General features: G+C 40.1%; 2 protein-coding genes across 5 annotated transcripts in view; one reads left to right on the top strand and one right to left on the bottom strand.

Annotated features, from left to right (window-relative positions):
- Window positions 1–3,698: 3,698 nt before the first annotated feature.
- The window catches only part of LOC132978976 (SPRY domain-containing SOCS box protein 4-like), a 72,576-nt gene continuing 54,535 nt past the window's right edge, over window positions 3,699–21,739 (bottom strand). For all 4 annotated transcript variants that reach the window (XM_061044387.1, XM_061044385.1, XM_061044384.1 and 1 more), the window contains exon 3: window positions 3,699–6,134. In XM_061044387.1, the coding sequence (XP_060900370.1) occupies window positions 6,007–6,134 (128 nt within the window). In that variant the 3' untranslated portion in view covers window positions 3,699–6,006. The remainder of the gene's footprint in view (window positions 6,135–21,739) is intronic.
- On the top strand, window positions 18,684–20,460 carry zgc:136870 (uncharacterized protein LOC664693 homolog). The gene is made up of 2 exons (XM_061043701.1): window positions 18,684–18,871; window positions 19,313–20,460. The coding sequence occupies exons 1-2, from the start codon at window positions 18,844–18,846 to the stop codon at window positions 20,458–20,460; spliced, it is 1,176 nt and encodes a 391-aa protein (XP_060899684.1). The 5' UTR covers window positions 18,684–18,843.

The following is a 21,739-nucleotide window of genomic DNA, read 5'->3' as shown; positions in this document are numbered from 1 at the left end:
AGTTCCCTCCTGTGAGGATGTTGAAGGCTCCTCTGATGAAATCTGAAAATATAAATCTCCAACTTATGTAGACCTACTCTCTACTTTACTTAAGAACTTCATTCATAACAAAAGTGAAGTGTAAAAACATCAGGCCAACAAGTGGTCAATCTTGAAGTCTTGGCATCAAGTAAATTAGATCATTAATTCTCGGGTGAAAAGACATAAATATCATTAGACTCAGTCATTTTCTCATTTTGAGCATTTCAGCAACAAACATTCATACATCTGAATATGTAATTCAGGATTCTGTGTCTAGTGATAGATTTTGTTCACATGGCTCATCAGTCAAAGTTATGAGATGACATTATCAGTGATGACTTGAGTCTCTGGGTAGGAATGATGAAAAAAGAAACAGAGGACAGCATCAGACCCACAGTGAAAAACATATTACAAATATGTTTATAAAAACTAGTGCATTATTGAAAGAGAGTTCTTGTAAAATACACACTGACACATTTGATGATGTCACATTTTGCAACAGTTTGGCCAACAGAGCCATAAAGAAACAAGTCCACTGTGGGTGTCTGGATCGTTTATCAGAGTGATGTGGGTGGTGTGAGGAAAACAACAAACATGGTGAGGTCTGTCACAGATGCATTAACATAAATATCATTTATTTTAAGATCAAGAAATCGAATGCTCAATTAAATGAAGTGATTGAGAGAGTTTTGGATAACAGGCTTTATTTTAAAATGCATGATCATCAGAGGCAAACACGGCTCAAATTAAGTACTCAAATAATAATCAACTGTAAAAATACAATTTTGGGAAAATGTGTTTGTTTTAACTCGTATAGGACAATATCAATTTCATCTTTGAGTTATTGTAACAGGGTGATAGTCGATCATTCAATTTTTTTCTATTGCTGAACCGTGCTGTTGGAATGATTAAGAGTCCCTAAAATATCAAATATTAGCTTTTGGTGAGTAAATGCATTCACTGCATCACATATCTGAAATAAAATAAACATGTTGTGTATTCAAGTCGGGTTACAGTTTTAGTTTTTAAAAGTCATCTTCAGGGTTTTGGACATGAAGATGGTAGCTTTGTAGATTCTAATGATATTTAATTTTCTGCTTTTCTTCAAAGGCAGATTGGGGTATCAGTGGTCTTAGCAGTTATGATGGTCACTTAGTGTACAGAGGATGTAGTCCTCATAAAAGGTGACCTGGTTCCTCTCTGACCTTCAGCCCCTTTCCCAAGTTGTCACTCCCAACACTCTCTCCTCGATGTTCCACTGTTCGGAAAAGGCCCAAAAAATAAATCTAAAGGGAAGTAAACACAATCTCAAGTAAAGAAAAACTTAACAAAAATAGAGGACAAATCTTTAGGAACTATGTTTATTCTACTTTATTTGAACATGTGTATTTCATACAATGGTTAGTCTTTTCATTGCACTGACACGTATTTCAAGTATTTCCTGTTTTGAAGAATCCGCAAGTTAAAAATAAATAAATAACTGCTTTTGTATTAACTTCAGTGTGTGTATTTTCAATCGATGGAACAAAGCCTTTAATTGACCGTCATTTATCGTCGGGTGTTTGTGAAGATAAAGTGTGAAGCAGCTTCGCTCTGGCCTCCTGCTCTCACACTGCTGACTCTTCACTCAGACGCTCCCCGAGGATGAAGAAATACAATCAGCTAATTAGTAGCTTAATGTGCGTTTTTAACTGATGTTACATGTTCGATCACCCTCTAATGGACCCACCCTGCACAGAACTACACACAGCCTCACACAGACATGAAGTCACTCTATCTGTCCTTCCTTCTCTTTGTGATACAGCATTGTATCAAAAGAGCTATACAAATAAAGTTTGATTGATTAATTGATAATCTCGGAATTGGATTTAAGTTTAGTTCTTAATTTTAACCAGAGATATGTCAACTTTCTCTTCAGACCTTTACAACATCAGAGCGGAGATTTGGCCACACATTTGTCAGAGAGCTCAATGTTGACTCCCCTTCATCTTTTCTTTTTCTTAAAAGATTTATTTTTGGGCTTTTTGTGCCTTTAATGAAGAGATAGGTCAGTGGATAGAGTCGGAGATCAGGGAGAGAGAGTGGAGAATGACATGCAGGAAAGGAGCCACAGGTGGGATTTTAACCTGGGCCGCCCGCTTGGAAGACTATAGCCTCCATTCATGGGGTGCGCGCACAAACCACTGCGCCACTGCGCCACCAGCGCAACTGACTCCCCTTCATCTTGAACATTAATACACTCTTCAGTGAATCTTTCAGATCTCAGGTATGATATTTCAGATGGTTGGTTGCTTATTGTATTCATCATTGACTGCTTTCTTTTACTGACCTTTGACCCTTCACTTTCAAATCTTTATGTAACACCATGTCCACAAAGTGTGAGCCGCATGAACGTTCTTTTGCTAGTTACTGATGATTTTATATGAAAGGTTCTTTGAGCAGTCATTAAATCTATTCATCATGTTAAGGTTTTTTTAAGTGTTAAATTACAGTAAGAGATTTAAATGAGATTATATTGCATTCAGTTACAATAAAAACTTCCTAGCAAAGACTTTACTCTTCATGTTAATTTGACATTCACCTGTTTGATTGATCGTTGGATGACGGTGCTGTTGATGTTGTGGCTGTGTAAAATCTATTTTAAGCACATTATTTCATTTGAGACACAAATAAATGATTATTATAGATGTAACAACCCTTGTTAAGTTTTATGGCTTTGAATTCACATTGTTACCTTGAGAAGATTTATGTTAAAAACATTTCTTAAATGACAAACTTTGGGAACAGTTCTTATTGGGAGACATAAGGACGATCAGATTGAACCCACAGTGGGCTGTGTGCAGACTGTTGCTGTCTAAATTACACCTTTGTGGCCGGCTGTTTAGGCTTATAAAACAAATACAACTGTAGATTATCGTGTGTGTGCGTGTGTGCGTATGTCTGTGTGTGTGTGTGTGTGCGCGTGTGCGTATGTCTGTGTGGGTGTGCGCGTGTGCGTATGTCTGTGTGTGTGTGTGTGTGTGCGCATGTGCGTATGTCTGTGTGGGTGTGTGTGCAAATCCATCCCAGAGATGCAGGAGCTTCATTACACGGTCTGTCTGCTATTGATCTCTCACAAATCACTGTGTTTGTGTCTGTGTGTGTGTTTGGACCTAATGAGTGTGTTCCCACATTGTGCATAGGAAACAAGAACTCTATGTCCACATCAGGTCTCTTCTGATGTCTGTTTCTCCTCTCTGCAGACCCCTGCAGTTTTCACTTGTAGTCTTTCAAAGTGTCAATATCTTCCTTGCTGAGTGTGAGTGTGAGCTGTATTTACAGCTGCAGCAGCTGATGAGCGGAGCATTAGCACTTTCTTTTCTGAACTGGAAACTGCACACTTGACAATGAGGAGAGCTTACAGCCAAATACTTTACGACCCTATATCCTTGCCAAGGTGTCCCTCGGTATATTAAACGCTCCTCAGGCACATTTAAACATGCTGAAAAAGAGTCCCTCCCAGCTCGATTATCAGGACTTTCTGCATCTTACTGCAGCTTGGACTACTTTGTTAGTGTCAGATGTATTTTAAAATGTCAGCAGTGTTGTGTTTGGACACAAAGGAGGCTCAGGCCTAGTGTTAAATCTATTAAGGTTGAATGGAAATGAAGAAAAAGAAACACGGGGGACACTTTAGAGACATTTTTCAAATTCACTTGGCTTTTATTCACATTTCATCTCAACTGCACCGTCTGTTAGTACATTCCACTACTTCTCTGAACGGTCCTTCTCTCTCCATCCTAACTGATGAAAACAGGAGGTTAAAACACCACCATTACAAATAATAATAATTATAACAATAATAATTATAATAAAATAATAACAAGGTAAAAGCAGCATTGAAGATACAACTCTTGATTTCGCTCTTCATCACCAGGATCTTTGTATCATGTTTACCTGAATGTAACCATCAATGATCGTTAAAAAAAATGTACATAGAACCAGCTCGTGATAAATAATCATCATCATCCTGCCATCATCATCATCATCATCATCATCATCATCATCGTCAGACACTCACAACAACAGTAATAATAATAATAATAATAATAATATTTATAATGTAAGATACAAACTCAGACGTAAAAAAAAGTGACTCAAGCCTTTTTAGGAAAGAAAACATGATTGGTCTACAGTGTGTGTGTGTGTGTGTGTGTGTGTGTGTGCAATTCTATTCTGGGCCAGAAACACATCTGTCCTGGCAGATGTTCCCAAACCCTGCTCCAGCCTCTAATACAGATCAAGCGACACTTGATCTGCTCTGTTCCGTTTGTTTGTTTGTTTGTGTTTGTTTGTTTGTTTGTTTGTTGTGGTCATTAAGACAAATGTGGGGAAGCAGACAGATACTGTCTGGTACCGGTGAGCTACACAGGGTGCTACAGCAGCAGGTGAGGCTCTTCTTAGCACAGCATGTTAGCACTGGTTTCACTGTGATGGCAACACACTGCTCTCTCTCTCACACACACACACACACACACACACACACACACACACACACACACACACACACACACACACACACACACACACACACACACACACACACACACACACACACACACACACACACACACACACACACACACACCTCACCATCATTTAACATGACTTATGTCCTGTTAGGAATGCTTCTCAGTAAATGTTGCACAGCTGTTTGTTTCTTTCATAAAGCCCTTTCCACACATGCAGCTTGTTATGATAAAGTCCTGACCAGTATTTAAGACCTGGCAACATTTCCACAACACTTCCCACAAAGTGAAAGTTTGAACTGAATCTAATCACAGTCAAATTAAGGCTGCAGCAGATTAACGCATGCACATTAAGGGATTAAATGCTGTAGTGCTTCTTTATTAAAGGCCCGTACAAAAAAAAAAATCAACTTAAGCTTCTTACTTTCATTTATGAGGTCCTAAAAGAAAATTAATTTATGCAAAGTTAGAACAGTTTTTGTTATAACACAATAGTGATATGTGTGTTTTGTAGTTTTAAGTGGGTGGTCCTCATTTAGAAAAATGTCATTTTTATATTTTTCCCTCCGCCAATCAGGATTGAGGAAGATTTGAAATAAATTGATGATTGGGAGCTAATTCTGAGCATCCTGCTCACTGACGATGGTCCCTGATGGAGACTTAAAAGGAAGACAACATTTTTTAAATCCACACCGACACATTTTTCTTCCTTCATAAAACTATTTCTGTTCCATTCCTTCTAACACTCCAAAGTCTCATTATTGTCCAATGCATTTAGACTACTAACGTTTTATACAACAAACTCTGAATTACATCAATCTTCAATTTATCAGTGTACTGTTCATTTAGTTGTGACTGAAAAGGGCTTTACTCGGACTAAATGTCTGCATGAAGTAAGGAGATAAATGACTCTGCAGCCATGTTTTCATCTATTCTGTGTGAGATGTGGGGTCTTGTTTGTGCCGAGGTCAACAGAACAAAAACTCAGTGCTAAGATACTGTTGTAGCCTGTCACCTGTGCCAGAGGAGACCATGAATACACACTTTAGCATACAACAGCATTGAAATGATCACTGAGTATCAGAAAGGCCTCCAGGGAAAGATGGGTGTGCTTTCTCGTTGCAGTTCTTACTGTCACCACTAGGTGGGGGTGTCTGTCTTTTCACTGTCTCTGTCACCCTCTAAACCGCACCATGCCCCTCACAGGATGGGTTTTCTTCCAGGGTGAGTGAGACACTGATGTGATACCATCGTCAATAATTTATTTCAAGTCCAAACTAAAGAAAAAGCAGCTGGAGATCAAAAAGAAGCTGGTGCTGTTCATCCACTATCATCCTTTCATTAATCCATCTATTGTAGAGCTTCCGCTATGCAGCTACGCTCTTTCTTTCTGCTTTCTTTATTTCATTCCTTTCTTCAGACTTTCAGGTGTTCTGGTGTGTGTCCTTGTGTTCCCAGTGTGCTCTGCTGGTGTCAGTCACTGGTATTGGAGGTAACTTTTCAGGGACTGGGGCAGAGGGAGGCTCTCGATCTCCTGCAGACGCTCCCGACCTAACGCAAGACGGGCCGCACGCCGACACAGGTCCATGAGAGGAAGAGGCTCGGCTGCAGAGAGAGATAGACAGAGAGAGAGAGAGAGAGAGAGAGAGAGAATAAGTTAGTTTGAGTTGAAATTTGAACCTCAGCCTTTAAATCGTACATAAAACATGTTAACATTTCTTGTGCATGAAGGAAAAAGAAACAGAAGTAGAGCGGTAAAGAGAGTGATAGTAGACACCTTTAAATATTTAAACCTCCTCTTTACACACACAAACAGACACACACACACACACACACACACACACACACACACACACACACACACACACACACACACACACACACACACACACACACACACACACACACACACACACACACACACACACACACACACACACACACCAATGAAACCTGCTTGTATCAACTTAAAGTCACATGACTTTGAGTCCACTTGAACACAAATACTATTTGTCACTCTTTAAAACATGACATTTAAAAAACTTGTGATAAAGAGATCTCTTATTTGTGTTACATGCTCTCTTCGACCTTCATCTTCACACCAGGGTTAAGGAGGAAACTGATACATGAGGCTGCGGCCTGAGCCGCAGGACACACACACTGCAGAGGAGAGCAGGTGGAGGGATGTTGTCTCTCAGTCAATACTCCACCATAGATGCAAACTCAAAGTAGTTTCTGTTTCAGAATTTTCTTTTGAAAAAATAAAGGCTAAACAATAAGTCAGGCTCTTTTTTTTAAAGCTTTATTTTTGTGCTTTTTGTGCCTTTATTGTAGAGATAGGACAGTGGATAGAGTTTGAAATCAGGGAGAGAGAGAGAGGGGAATGACATGCGGGAAAGGAGCCACAGGCTGGATTCAAACCTGGGCCGCCCGCTTTGAGGACTATAGCTTCCATATGCACACTAACCACTGCGCCACCAGCGCCCCAGTCAGGCTCTTTTAGCTTAGCAGATGTGGAGTGGATTATTGTTCCTTTTCGGGTCTGGTTCTAGTGTAACAAAAGAACCAGATTATCTGAGCTGTGATGCTAACAAGTCCTTCTTTGCAATGTAAAAAAAAAAGGAAACAAGCTGTTTGTTTTTACCAGCTAATTCAACATATTTTTTCATATCAGCTCAAATGAAAGTTTCAGCTACCTTCTGTCTAGTAAAGCTCTTCATTTGGGAGTGCAGAAAGTGAGAGGACTGAGTTTGTTGCTCAACATTTTTCACACAGAGCGACGATTCTTCTCGACAGATATGATCTTTCTGATCCCTTCATGCCAATTTTAGAGGAATATGAGAAGCTCATGGGGCTTACAGTTTGCATTGGAACGTTGTGCTTTTGTGAGTTTGCTGCAGCTGTTATTTCATGTTGTCGTATTTAATTAACTTTTCACATCTTCTGCTGACAACAAAAACTGCTTACAGATCTGTTACATGTCAAGAAAATCTCAATTAAACTCATCAGGATATTTGACAGGACTCAGCAGCAGGTTAAACGTTCAAGAACTGAACGCAGGTTTTTTCAGGATTGCCATACGTTCAGCAACTTTTACAAGAGAGCAGCTCTTTCTTCGCGTAACTTTAAATTAGGTGTCATTACGACAAATTTTAATGAACACAGAGCACTGACAAATTCAATTTAAAAACTATAAAATGTCACACTAGCTTTACATACTTCTGACACACTTCTGAAGATACCAAATGTAAGATATTTAAAGGTTTTTTCATTATTTTAATTATTCGATGAAAAGTTAATGATTTTGTCTGGGTCCAAAAGAAAAGTTCTAAAATATGTTTTTTTTTTTTTTTTTACCAGTGAGACGGGATCTAAGCCCTAAAGTGTTAATGTTTCATCTGCAGACAAAGTTAAAAAAACAGCCTGGTCAGCTAGAACTTTAAGGAAGACATGAGAAGGATATGACTGACAAAATAATGAAAACTAAACTTGTTATGGATTATTTTATAACCCTTTGGTGATTGTAAGGAAGTGTGTGGTTGATTCTTTCATGTGTTGGATCAAACTCTTACGTAAAGTTTTTTTTTTTTTACAATCGAACCCAGTAAACAAACAAAGGAAACAAACAGACTGTAAACATGCTCATCAAACGCCAATAGTCTCCTCTGTGTCCTTCTAGCTTCAGTGTGAACACACATAACAAACACACAAACACATCACATCTGATTGGTCTATATTACTACAAAAAACAGCGGAGTGGGAGGGACCTGTATGTTACGTAATGACCTCCATGATCCTATATCACCCCTTCCACCACACACACACACACACGCACAGCTTACTGAACTGCACTTTATATGTCGAGCTTCAGAACCTAGTGACCCCACCAATACAAAGGCACCCAATCACCCGAGCACCAGGCGGGAGAAACTGCAGGTCAGTGAGGCAGGACAGCAACAACAGAAGTCAGTCAGATGGAAGAGGAGAGAGGGAAAAGATGCGTTTAAACTCAAACAGGAGCAGAGACACAGCCTATAGCAAGCAAGATGTTTGAATGTGTGTGAAGAGATTCAACTCCACATTTCATAGACTTAAAGATGAACGTTTGTGAATATAATCGGTAGATAAATCACTAAAGAATAGAATCCTTGGTTGAAGATAACGTATTTCTATTACTTATCTTAAAATTGGGCTTTAATAAGTGCTATGTGTCTAATCTACTGGTGCTGAGTGACATCATCAGACTGTCTGCCCCTGCTGTTCTTGTTTTGGATAAAAAACACACACCTACATCACCTGTTGGCATTCTGGATGTCCTCCAACACCTGCTCTGTGTGTGTGTTTTCAAGGTTAAATCAACAGGACAACCCAGCCTCACACACACACACACACACACACACACACACACACACACACACACACACACACACACACACACACACACACACACACACACACACACACACACACACACACACACACACACACACACACACACACACACACACACACACACACACACACACACACACACACACACACACACACACACACACACACACACACACACACACACACTCAGCTCAACATGTGGGTGTCCTTGAAGTGTGACTGTCTCATTAATGCTCATCCGTGCTCACAGAAGAACACAGTTTTTCAGTCACAATGATGCGTTTCCACCTCTGCTTGGCTCTCAATTATGCCTCCATTATCAGAGCAGCTCTCATCACGTTGATAGGAAATTTACAGGAGATAATTGTTGTCGGAAGAAGGCTGAGTGGTGTGACAATCAAAAGCAGTGCGCTGAAGGAGCCTGATATAGAATACATGTTAAATCTGTTACATATGATTAAATTGACTGTGTGACAATACACAGGCGCAATGATGCAGATAAGTTGTGTTTCCTCACATTTGACTCGTCAGTTCTGACAAAAATGCTATATTAGTTTAGTTTCGCAGGCTTGGAGAGAAAAGTAGCTAATGGAGTGGGAAGGTCAACTGAAACCACAGCAGACTGGCTCTGTTCACATCAAGCCGAGGTTACTGTGGCCTAAATCATTTCTGAATCTTATAAGTGTCTGCGGGCTCGTGCAGTTTGTTATGTGCATGTTCCTATCAAGGGGAGCAAATTTGTATTAAATCACATTCATTTGAGCACGCTCTCTGACTCGCTGGTGCTCAGCTATGTGGAGACAATCTTCTGTTGCTGATTGAACTGAGATAATGTCGACTCTCTGGGTTTCCATCTCTTTATTTCTTTCTTCCTCTCACTTAAAGAGCTCAAAATATTAACTTAAGGAGTAGACTGAAGAAGGAAAAATCACTAGTTGTAGCCTGCATTAAAGAAGATTAAATTAGCCTGTCGAGTTGGATAAGACAAATAAATCAATATGAAAGGGTTCAAACAGCACTGCTCTGTCTCTGTACTCTGCTAAATGATCAGCAATACTTTCTATTGAGCCCATACATATAACATTTATAATGCACATTAAGGATTTTCTATAATGTCTCATAAAAGGTTCTATAATCCTTTATCGGAATGCATTGAGATGAACTTCAGACACACTTGAAGGATGGAGGAGACGGGATGAAAACACTGGCAGGATTGTGAGCAAACAGCTGCATCAGCAGCATTCTGTAAGCTTTTTGTTGCGAGCCAACTCACAGATATAAGTCCCATATTCACTGTCTTTTAGCTCCGTTTTGGTCTCCATCGGTTATTCAGTGATATATCGGCTTCTTTAGCTGCTAACTGCTCCCTTGTGAGCACCAGCAAGTTGCTCATTGTGTCTGTGTGTTGTGTTGTTAAGCAAGAATGTCTGAAAATCCAGATGAAATTACTCCAGGCTGAGAGCAACTTTCAGTCAACATATTTGAAATTCCTTCTAGGTGAGACATCATGCATTATAAAAGTTTTCATCATATTTGTCTGGTGTATAACACGTGCTGCAGGGTACTTGGTCTACAACCTTCATGATATAAGCTCAGGGATAATCAGTGTAACTTACTACAGGTTCTGATCATTTACACATTATTCATCTTCTTCCTCCCCGTGACTATAACAGCCTTTTGTTGCATTATACTAATGATTACCTCAGCTTAACATCTCCTATTGCAACACTCTAATGCATTAACCATTAGATGTATTTTTAATAGCACATTTCTATCATGTTTCACCCTCTCAGCCACTCTTCTAGTGGTGTGAGAGAGATGCTAACGACGAGAGAGAACAAGGAGAAGATCAGCAGCAGGTCATTAACCCGAGCATCATTACACATTCGCTGCATTAGGAAGAATAATGTTCTAAATGCTGCTGCAGGACTGAATGTCTTCAATATGAGTAAACATTTCCATCCTGCCAAACAATCAGATAAAAGGAGAAGATGGAATTTGTGATTTTTCTGTTGATGACATTTTCATTAAGCAGCAGTTATCACAGGTCAGATTATTTCTTTTTTTTAGTTTTCAGGAAAGGTCGTTATTGAGCTCAGAGCTGAATTGAATTTGTCGTTTTAACCACGAGATGTATCCTGAATGACCCCTGTGGGAAATGTTGCCCATTACATCAGAAAAAGAAATACGATTATGAACAAGAAGCATGTAATAGGTGAGTTTTCCCCCCTTTAATCACTTGTTTTTTGCTGGTTTGAGAATTAAAAATACAACCCTCAGCAACTCACACACAGATCTACTGTTTTTATTTATTCATCTTATAAAAGATTGCAGACATCTATATATCTTGTAAGAAGGCTCCACTGATGAGGCAACCAGACAATGTGAGACTGATGCCACATGTGAAGCGATCCCAGTGAGTGAGTAACTTTCCTGATGAGACGTTCTATATGGATATGAAGTGTGACCTCGGGGTCTGCTGCGACAGGAACAAGCAGTAACAGGGGCACACGATGTGACATGACGCCTGTAATGAGATGCAGCACACTGCAGAGCTGAGCAGAGCAGGATTTATTGTCTATAGACACCGATAATGGAAGAGAAGATGAAAATGGCAACGGCAGCATCACTTTTATGATGAATGTAAAAAGTAACCTGAGGGGAGGGCTGGGAGCTAAATAAAGCCTGACAGACGATCAGTGTCAAAGAAAGAAACGTATTAAAAAAAAGTCCAGAAGAGAGGAGAAACTAAAGTCAAAGTTATAAACAGTGAGAAACCTGCAGCTATGAAAGTCATATAAACTTGTTAATGAGGGCATGTTTAAGCTTGTTTGTGGGAGACTAAGCTCTTCTTGACTGTCAACCCCAGGTGGCCTGGGCTCGAGTCTGACTTGTGGCTCCTTTTCTGCACGTCATTCAGCACTCGTTCTCTCCTTCTGACTACCTTCTCTATCCACAGCCTAAAATAAAGGCACTTAGAGCCTGACAACAAATCTTTAAAAAAGAAAAAAAGAGATTGATAACAGCAGGTCGGGGTGCTGACATCAGTCACAACAAAACATTTTGATCCCCTGGAGAGAACTCCTGAACAGGCAAATGTCACCGCAGTGAATACGTTACACTCTTAAGATCAACTAGGTGCATTAGCTAGAACTGTCCCACTGAGAATGTGGGGATGAATATAACACACATTATATAAGGGAGACGGTTCATGGAAACATCATCCCTTCCCTTCATCTCTCTCTCTCCTGAAGTCTTCCCCCCTCCTCTATCTACAGCTCCAGCTCTTCTGTAACACGACACTTCTCTCCTCTTTCCTCCTTCAACACCAGCACAGAAGAATCCACTCTGCATACTTCTACTCTCCTCTCCATCACTCCTTTCCTTTTAAACAATCTTCATTTGAAAATTTGAGGTTTTTACTCTTTCCAAGGACACAGTGTTTCTGTCTCCTTCTGGGTTTGTTTTTTTTTTTTTTTTTTGGGGGGGGGGGGGGGGGGCACACATAAGAAATCATTGCTGTTACATCTTTAAAATGTTAACAATAGATATAAGACATATGTTTGTTTAGCTTGATGACAATGCTGAATTTGGAAGTGGTTCTAAGCCCCAGAGGTTGACAAATTCAGAGGAGCATGTAATCCTTTAATCCTTTAATTAAAGTCAATATAATAGGGGAAATGAACAACACTGTTATAACAAGGCTTTTATAAGAAAACAGTGATTACATTGGACTAATATGCCACCCCAGAGCTTCTCCATAAGCATGTGTACGAAAACCAGAAATAACCTGTCAAAGGTTAAAAACACCGACAGCTCAATAATGTAACCTGGTGTTTATTTCACAGCTAACCTGAACTTTTTCTCCCTCGATCTAATGCCATGCTATCGAGCCACAGCAGAGTGTTTTCTTGTAAACACTTCAAAGATCAAACATTTACACAAAGGAAATCCACAAACCTGTCTCGCTCACAAATTGGCACGTAGAAAAACAGACGCACGGAGCTCACATGCTAGGTCACGAATACAGGAAATCAAACTGACAAACACAAACATGAGAGAATCAAATGAGACTCCACAGCTGTGAAATAAACAACAGGCAGAGGCTCTGAGCTCTTTCAAGGATGAATAAGCCCACGAGAGTTCAAAGTAGAGCTGCATATTGAACTTCACACTTCTATGTGTCTGTTGCATGAGAAAGTTCAAACAGCAAAGCATCAAAAGTGTTCTCAAATGTTTATTTTTAGGTTAAATCACTCGGTTTGCATTTCAGATCAGTTCAATGTCACACTCCTTTTCAGCAATGTGGTTATAAGGCACACAACATTAACAATGAACAATCTCAGAACCCAGCACCTGGCATAAAAAAGTGTCAAGGGGCGCAGGTAGTCTAGTGATTACTGCACGAGCGCCATGTACGGATGCTATATTTCTCCAAGTGGGTGACCCGGGTTCAAACTCTATACACTATTCTCTACAATAAAGGCATAAAAAGCCCAAAAGGTAATAAGTATCAAAATATCTCACAATTATAACCAGACATGAACACATCGGTCAGCTGTGGTTAGTCTGACAGGAACATATATTTTCTACAAACTCATGCTATTGCAACAATTCCCTGATAGGGACACAAAATAATCTGCAAAGGAAGCTTTTATACTGACGATCCATGAATCCAACTCGAAATCAAAGCAGTTCTGCAAGGGTTCAATCTTTATTAATAATAATAATAATAATGATAATAATAATAATAATAATGATGATAATAATAATAAATTAGATTTATATAGCCCTTTTCTAAATACTCAAAGACGCTTTGATAGGAAACAACAAAAAAAAGCAAAAACTAAGAGAACAATACAAAATAGAAATAGTGTCGAAGGAAGAGGATGAGAGTCAGTGGTTGTAGGCGGTGATGAAAAGGTGAGTTTTTAGGGATTTCTTGTAGGAAGTGAGTGTGGGGGAGTCTCTGGTGTTTTTAGGGAGAGAGTTCCAGAGGGTGGGAGCTGCAATGGAGAAGGCCCTAACCCGATGTTTCTGAGGTGGAAAAAGGCTGTTTTGGTGATTTGTTTAATGTGTTTGTCGAAAGAAAGGGTTTGGTCGAAGATGACACCAAGGTTACGGATGTGGGGGGAAGGGAGCACTGTGGAGCCATCGATCGTAAGGGAGAAGTTGTTGGTGGATTTGATAATGGATTTGGGGTCGATGATAATGACTTCTGATTTGTCGCAGTTGAGTTTGAGAAAGTTGGTCTGAATGTCTGCGATGCAGTCAGTGAGGATTGAGTGAGAGGCAGGAGTGATTCTCTTTAGGTACAGTGTCCTCCTTTTTAAAACACATGACACACTGAACTCTAAACGCCAACACCCTATAAAGCCCCTTAAAGGAAGTGTGTGTTATCTATAACTAATGTTCCTCTGCTGGTGTTCTCTATCCTCTCCCCCTGCACATTGTTAAACACTTCCACTTTATGGCACCATCACACTCCAAACGACATTGAAGCAGCGAGTTGTGCAGAACTAATGCTACAATCTGGGGAGGATTTGTTAGAAAACCCTTTAGTGCTAAAAAAAGGCTGCAGCCACAGGGTGGGAGGACTAATGGCTACAAACATAGTTGTACTGAGTCCGTCCCACACACATTTAAGAGAGGAGGGTGTGAAATCCTTTTCTCCAAAGACCTCCCTGAGCAATTTTAAGATATTTGGCCAAAGCTAACTTTTTTCTTTGGCTCCTGTGGAGTGAGTCATATCTCAGCAAGCACACTGGTGTCACACAGAAAGATGGGAGCTGTGGGAAGAAACTGGCTGGTAGAGAGGAGTTGGTGGTAATACAAGCCATGCCAGAGTTTCTTTTTAAAGCCCTGCTCTCTCTTTATCATCGTGCTTTACTGTAAATCCACTGCTCACCGTCTCCTCCGGGAAGAGAGGCAAAGTGATAAGAGAAACAGGAGGAGGAGAGATCTGAAGGAGAGGAAGGAAAAGAAAGAGAGCAAAGGGAGGTGGACTAGGTGGTGAAGGGAGTAAAAAAAAACGTAAGAGAGAAAGATGGAGGAGGTGCTGAGATGAGAGACGAGGATGGACATAAAGAGGAGGGAGGATGATGAATAGGAGAGGAGGAGAGCACAGCCGGCCTGTCTGACCCTCACATATCCTTGACAGTAACAAACTGCAGGGAGGTGGACTTTACTCATAAAAATGTCAATATTAAGAAATTGGTGGGTAAAATTTACTAAGCCCGCCTTTAATTAATATTCCTGCTTGCACACAGGTTTTAAAACATAATAATATCCTGCAGAGAAGGTGCTGATGTTGATCCAAAGTGGTATTTTGTTGATGTGCTTTAAAACAAAATAGAGATGTGCAGGAGAGATTGATCTCGATCTGCCTGAGACTGAACAAAATAAGAAATGGCAAACATCCATATAATATAAAAAAGGTTTTTAAAGCAACACTTGAGATTGAAAAATATAAAAGATGTGAAAATGAAAGGTGTAAGCTGTGTTGACAAACCTAAGAGAGTTATTACTGAGCATGTCAGTTACCCTCTACTCTGTTTGCAGCATTTTAGCTTCTCTTCACTGTTTTTAAAAGATGTATTGGTTCACTCACAATGCTCATATTGGCATTATTTCAAAAGGAGCAACACATGAGAGTGAGCTGGTGAACAAAATTGAGCATTTAGTAACTTAAAGCCAAAAAAAAAACGAACAAAGGCAACATTGGACTGACATTTGTCAGGTGGCTCTCATATCTCCATATGAAGGACTATTTGTCTGCTGGATGTGTTTGCTTAAAAGATGACCTCTTGTTTCTAACACATGGACACATGGGGGCTTGTTACACTGCCCCCAACGGGCCAAGAAAAGGAACTGTATGTTTCATTTAGTTAAACACTTTGAGTAACTGTGCTACACACAGTATCAAACATAAGCGTGCTATCCATTTAGTGTATATTTGTGGTAAATAAATGAAAAAACATGTATTTAGATTAAGATAACTCTTTGGGAATAATCCTTTTATATATTATATTTACATATTTCCCTTTAATCTACCAAGAAAAGTGTATGTCTGTGTAGAAGATAGAAAAATCATCTAAAAACAAAGGAACATCCATAATTTAAATCAAAGCATCTAAATGGATTCAAAGACACAAAAAACACTTTTCAAGGTTGGAGGAGGTATAAAAATAAACGATATCTATATTCATTCTGCAGTGTGACCAACAAGTTGGAAGGTGATTGACAGCCTCATTAAAGGTCAGCTCATTATACAGACGATAAGAAAAGCTTAGTGTGCAATTGTGTTTGTGTCAGATAAAAGAACAAAAGCAGAGGTAAAGATGAAGGAGGTTGAGATGAAGCAGAAGAAAAAAGGTTGAATAGATCAGAGAGCTGAGATCAAAACAGAACAAACACACAACGACAGGAGAGAAAAGTTGGTGAAAAAGAGGAGACACCTTCTCTGCAGCAGCTTCAGTGGATGATGTGCAGCCTAAATGAAGGTGAGAAAAACACACACACACACACGTGCATTAACACGTATACAGGCATAAGCTCTCACACATTCGCTCACGTGCGCTCGAGGGCTCTCACCGCTGACCTGAGCGAGCCAGACTTAGATAAGAACCCTGCTGATCCTTTACCGGCTTCACCTGCCAGGTCAGAGATATCCGAGTGTATGTTTGCACACGCACACGCACACACACACACACACACACAAATGCAGCAGTAAAAGATCTGTACAGTAAACAGAGAGATATAGAGATAATGTTTGTAACGTTACACCGGTATGTCACTTTTTTCAATTAAACATTAACTGATTTTGAAGAAGAGGTAAAAAGAAGAAGAAAAAAAAAGATTACATTTTGAATTTTGATGTATACCCTTTAACAAGCAGCTATTCAACACGTTTATAGTTGCTGCAGGGAAATCTCTACATTCATACTGAGTGATGAAGTTTTTACTGACTGAAGAAGAGAGTCACACACAAAGATGACAGCATCCATCACTTATACATTTACTGAACTCTTAGTCTTGGATATTAATATTTCAGCTTGGGTAAGACCACTAAGGCATTTTTGAGGCTGATAATGATTTATTCATTATACAGGATCTTTATAATGCGGTCCTAAAATGAACAAAACAAAAACTTTACAGGAAAGTGATCTTTCTTTTTTTACCCTGTTGTTTCTGATTTCAGAGTTCAGCAAATATTAACTACAATATTGGGGACTAAACACAGAATTTTCTTGATGGTATTTTTGATTCCACGTGAATTTGAAACTCAGGTACTCAGGAGGCTGCCTTATTTAAAGAAGACATTTTTAATATAATATAAGTATTTAAGTTCTTGTGCAGATAAAAAAAGTGCTCTTTAGTTCTAGTACTGCAGACAGTACGGCCTGTACAGTATGTGAGAAAGTTCTGATGGGAAATCTATTTTTAAATCACAACGAGAATTGTTTAAATGTTGACACATAACCTCAATGATGAGCCCATACCAGGCCAATATGAGGCCAGACATATCGGTCAACCTCTAACTTTGTACATTTCTTAAAGGGAGATTTCACTGATTTTCTTCGTATAGCCTTGAAATGAAGTTCAGGGAACCACAAGAGACACATTTTAAAAAGTACAGTCACAACTGTGTTGTGGAAGATAAAATGTGTTGCCAATAGTGTAGGTCAAGCTTCAAAGTCATTGCATCCTAATGCACAGCACAAAAAGCAGTACATCAATCAGAACATGCACAAACACACAGATTCAGGGTTAGAGTTTATTATAATCTGTGAAGCATGAGATCAGACAAGGGCAGCAGAAGAAGATCATGTTGAGGAGCCTTCAGAATGTAAAACGTGAGAGGTCCCCTACTCTACAAAAAGCTCAATGTACGGCTGTTGTGACAGCTGTAAAACAAAGATGTTTAAGTAAAACAAATAGTACGAGGTCACTTTGGACATTCAGGATTTCAACACACTCAGGATATAAACATTCAGTAAGGTGATGTGTGTTTTACTGTATCTATACATCTATTTACTACGGGAGGAAATGTTCATTTGGTTAATGATTTTTTTTCCTTAAAGTTGAGGTATTGATTTTTTTTAAACTGAATTATATTTCATAAGAATGTCGATTTATTACATGCATATGAACTACATACAAGCATGCTTGTATAAAGACTGGTGTTTCTTAAATGGTGGAACTTGTAGACCTTTACGACAACTTCTGGGTGATGCCAAAGTTACATTTTCGGTATATTAACTTAAAATCTTGCTTAACTCCTTAAGTAATATTCTGGATATGGTTAATAATAAATAAAAGTGTATATGCTAGTTCAGGCAGACAACTTGAGCTGCACTGATTTCACACTTTCTTGGATTTCTATGACACAACCTTAGATAGATGACTCTCATGTTATGCAACAGAGCTTTCTGAAACCAAGCCTTCCTACGGTCTCTCTGTTGTAAAAATGCTCCACGTTTCCCATCAAAAGCCACGCAACAGTTAGTGACACTAATAAAAGAATGATAGCTGATGGCAACATTCATGATTCTCTATGAAACTGTGACTTAATTTTAATTAACTTAACTTAACTCAACTCAGTGAAAGACTTCCTGGAGAGAGAAAAAACTGTTTGATTGGAATCATAAACCCTTCGACAGTTGTATGTTTCTCAAGAATACAGAGTCAGCTATAAAATGGGAGGAGCTTCAGTCAAAGGGTTGATAAGAGGAAAGTGTGTACACAGAGCTATCAGATAGTCAGTGAGGAAGAAAGTTCAGCCAGGGAGACATTTCTCAAAGACTTTCCGGTTGACACCTGTAAACCTGTTTTCAGGGATCCCTGATGTAGTGTCACTTCTTTTCTGGAGAGAAAAAACACCAGCAGCCACGAGAAATATTCTACAACCAAGACTGTCATCATGGGAAGCTGGTATGGAAACGGTAATGGTATGGTGATTTTTAAATTTCAGACACAACTTTGTTGTTGTTATCGGATCATTTTTTGAGACAAGCACATTTTGCAGAAGCAAACAACTGTGTCTTTGCATTTCAACCTATGCTTAACTATCAGGGGGATGACAAATGTGTGTTGCCTTGCAATCAGAAGCAGATATTTGCAGTAATGCAACAGCAGAAACATGTGTTATCTCACTAAAGTGCTTATAAAACCTTTAACAATTACTTTGTGTCTTCAAAACAATCAGATGGAATAATTAATTCCTTTCTCTAAGAAGAGTCATACTTTTTTTTTTACCTTTGAGAATTGCATGACTTGTTGAAGCTTAAAACCTCCCCAGACACCATGTTCACAAATATTTGCTTCAAAGGAGGTACAAGCTGTCACATGCTGACTATAATCAGCTTCTCTCTTGTCCTTCTCTCCTTCAGCCTCAGTTGAACTGAATATTCTGCTGGTTGGTCCCAGGCGGACGGGCAAGAGCTCTACTGGTAACACGCTGCTAGGCGGGGGGCCGATTTTTGACACCAAAGGAGGCGGAGCCAGCACAGCTGCCGGCGCCACCACTGTTGGACGTATCGTGACCGTTGTGGACGCACAAGGCTGGGGCTCATCTGAGGAGTTTGTGCCCCGGGAGGAAAAAGTTGAACTGATGCGGTCGTTGTCTCTTTGCGGACTCGGAGGACCTCACGTTATTCTGATAGTGATCCCTCTACTGGACTTTACGGAGCAGGAGCAGAGAGCGGTGGAGAGGAGGATGGAGATGCTGACCCCCTCAGTGTGGAGACACACGATGGTGTTATTCACATGTGGAGACTTGCTGGGGGGCAGAGGGCTGAGTGTGGAGGAACGCATCCAATCAGGAGGCCCTGCTTTGCAGTGGCTGCTGGAGAAATGTCGCAACAGATACCAAGTGTTTGACAACAAAACTGCAAATATTGGCAAGCAGGAGAGGAGAAAGCAGGAGACCCAAGGAAGTGGGAAGAAAAAGGAGGGGACATGGTGGAGGAAAAATGAGGAGGAGGTGGGGCGGAAGAGCAGAGCAGGCGAGGTAAATGAAAGAAAGGCGGGAGAGCAGGAGCAGGTGAGAGAGCTGCTGGGTAAAGTGGAGGGCATGCTGCAGGAGAACGGAGGATGGCACTTCTCCCTCCACATGTATCAGAGGATGGAGGAGGAGTGGTGCCGCAGAGAGCAGAAGCTGAGAGCTTGGCTGCAGGCAGAGACAGATGTGGGAGGTGTGAGAAGGAATCAAACAATAGCAGAGACAAAGATAAACATTGAGCCGGGGCAGGAGCAGAGGTCAGAGACAGAAGAAGAAAATGACGAAAAAGAGCGAGATTGCCTGAGGAACGAGCAAGAGAAGCAGGAGGAGGGTGAGGAGAGGAACACGAGTAGAGGGGGTGATGAAGAGGAACGAGGGAGAGTAGAGATGAGCAGTGAGGAGGACAGATGGGATACAAGCTCAGACAGTGGAGTAGAGAGAGAGGAGGGTGATGATATGAAAACTGGACTGATTGCTCCATTCCGGTCTAATGATGGTCAAAGGTTAGCCTTTAGCCCAATCAGAGGGCTGGCCTAAAAGATTGAGGGTCACATGAACTGTTTTTATTTCCAGCTGGACTCAATGGAAATAGTGACTGGGACATTTAACATATGTGGCCATCAGTGACACATGCTGGGACATCAAAATCAGTTTTCATCAGATGATCATCCAGCAGAAAAGAAACCCTGAAGATTCTCACACAGTGCTTCAAAGGCAAGACCTTCAGTTTGTCTCAGGGATGTGATAACTCTTCCCGACACTCAAGAGTTTGTCATTTTGGGGCATGATGTTTGTACAGTAAGCATGAAGCATAAAGCCAGAAGCTAGTTAGCCTAGCTCCTCTGTGACCAATGAGGAAATAACTCGTTTATGACATGTTTATAATGTTCATAACAAATGTAAAGAAAATCACAACCTGATGTTGATGTCAAGACTCCAAAAAGTTCCTTCAGCAAGCACAGAATAAGTTTATCACAACACAACCTGTAAAACTGCAATCATCAGAGCAGTCGCTTAAAAGCCCCATTACTAACCAAATAAAGTATAGCATGTTAAGTAAGTGAGCTTAATAGATGGTGGTGAGACAAACTTTTGACCTCTTGTCAGAGCCAGGATAGCTATTTCCCTTTTCCCCCCCATTTTTAATATGCTAAGCTAAGCTAACTGGCTGCAGATTCACATTTACAGTGGAGAACAGTGGTTTGGATTTTGTCCTTTATCTTTAAATCTTTGATGTACTATATCTATAATTAGTCAAACTTTTACTGTCAATGTAGGTCATTTTAAGACCTTCCAAAATGTTAGACGCAAACCGTTAAAAAAGCCGAAGTCTTGCTGAACGTTGAGTTCGTCATTATTATGCTTTTATACCTTTGCTTTTTCAATTTTCTGAAATGAGGCAATCACTGCTGCTACAGGCAGGTTTTTTGATGGCAGAATAGAGGGGCGTGCGGTCGACCAACCATTTCATTACATCTGAACAAATTGTCAATTGGCTTCAGGGAATTGCCATCTCTCTCCTCTGCTGACACAGACAGTTAATCCTCATCTCTGGCTCGCAGTCATGATGCCATGCAAGGTCAGCTGTGTTGTAACCATCGAGGTCGCTCTCCAGCCAGGCCACACAGAAGCCCATTTCAAATGCGTAAAAACAGATTAAACATCAACGCCGCCCCTCACACTAGAATTGGTTCAGTTTGTTCTACTCTACAGTAATAGGTCAGTGGCTTTAATTTGAGCAACACAAAAAAAAAATGGAATTATATTATTCTTTTAGGTGCATCCATGAACAGAAAGCACAAGTCATCTTTGCTTC

This window comes from Labrus mixtus, chromosome 8 (assembly GCF_963584025.1).
Source record: "Labrus mixtus chromosome 8, fLabMix1.1, whole genome shotgun sequence".
Lineage (NCBI taxonomy): Eukaryota > Metazoa > Chordata > Actinopteri > Labriformes > Labridae > Labrus > Labrus mixtus.
This window is presented reverse-complemented; position numbering and strand designations above follow the sequence as displayed.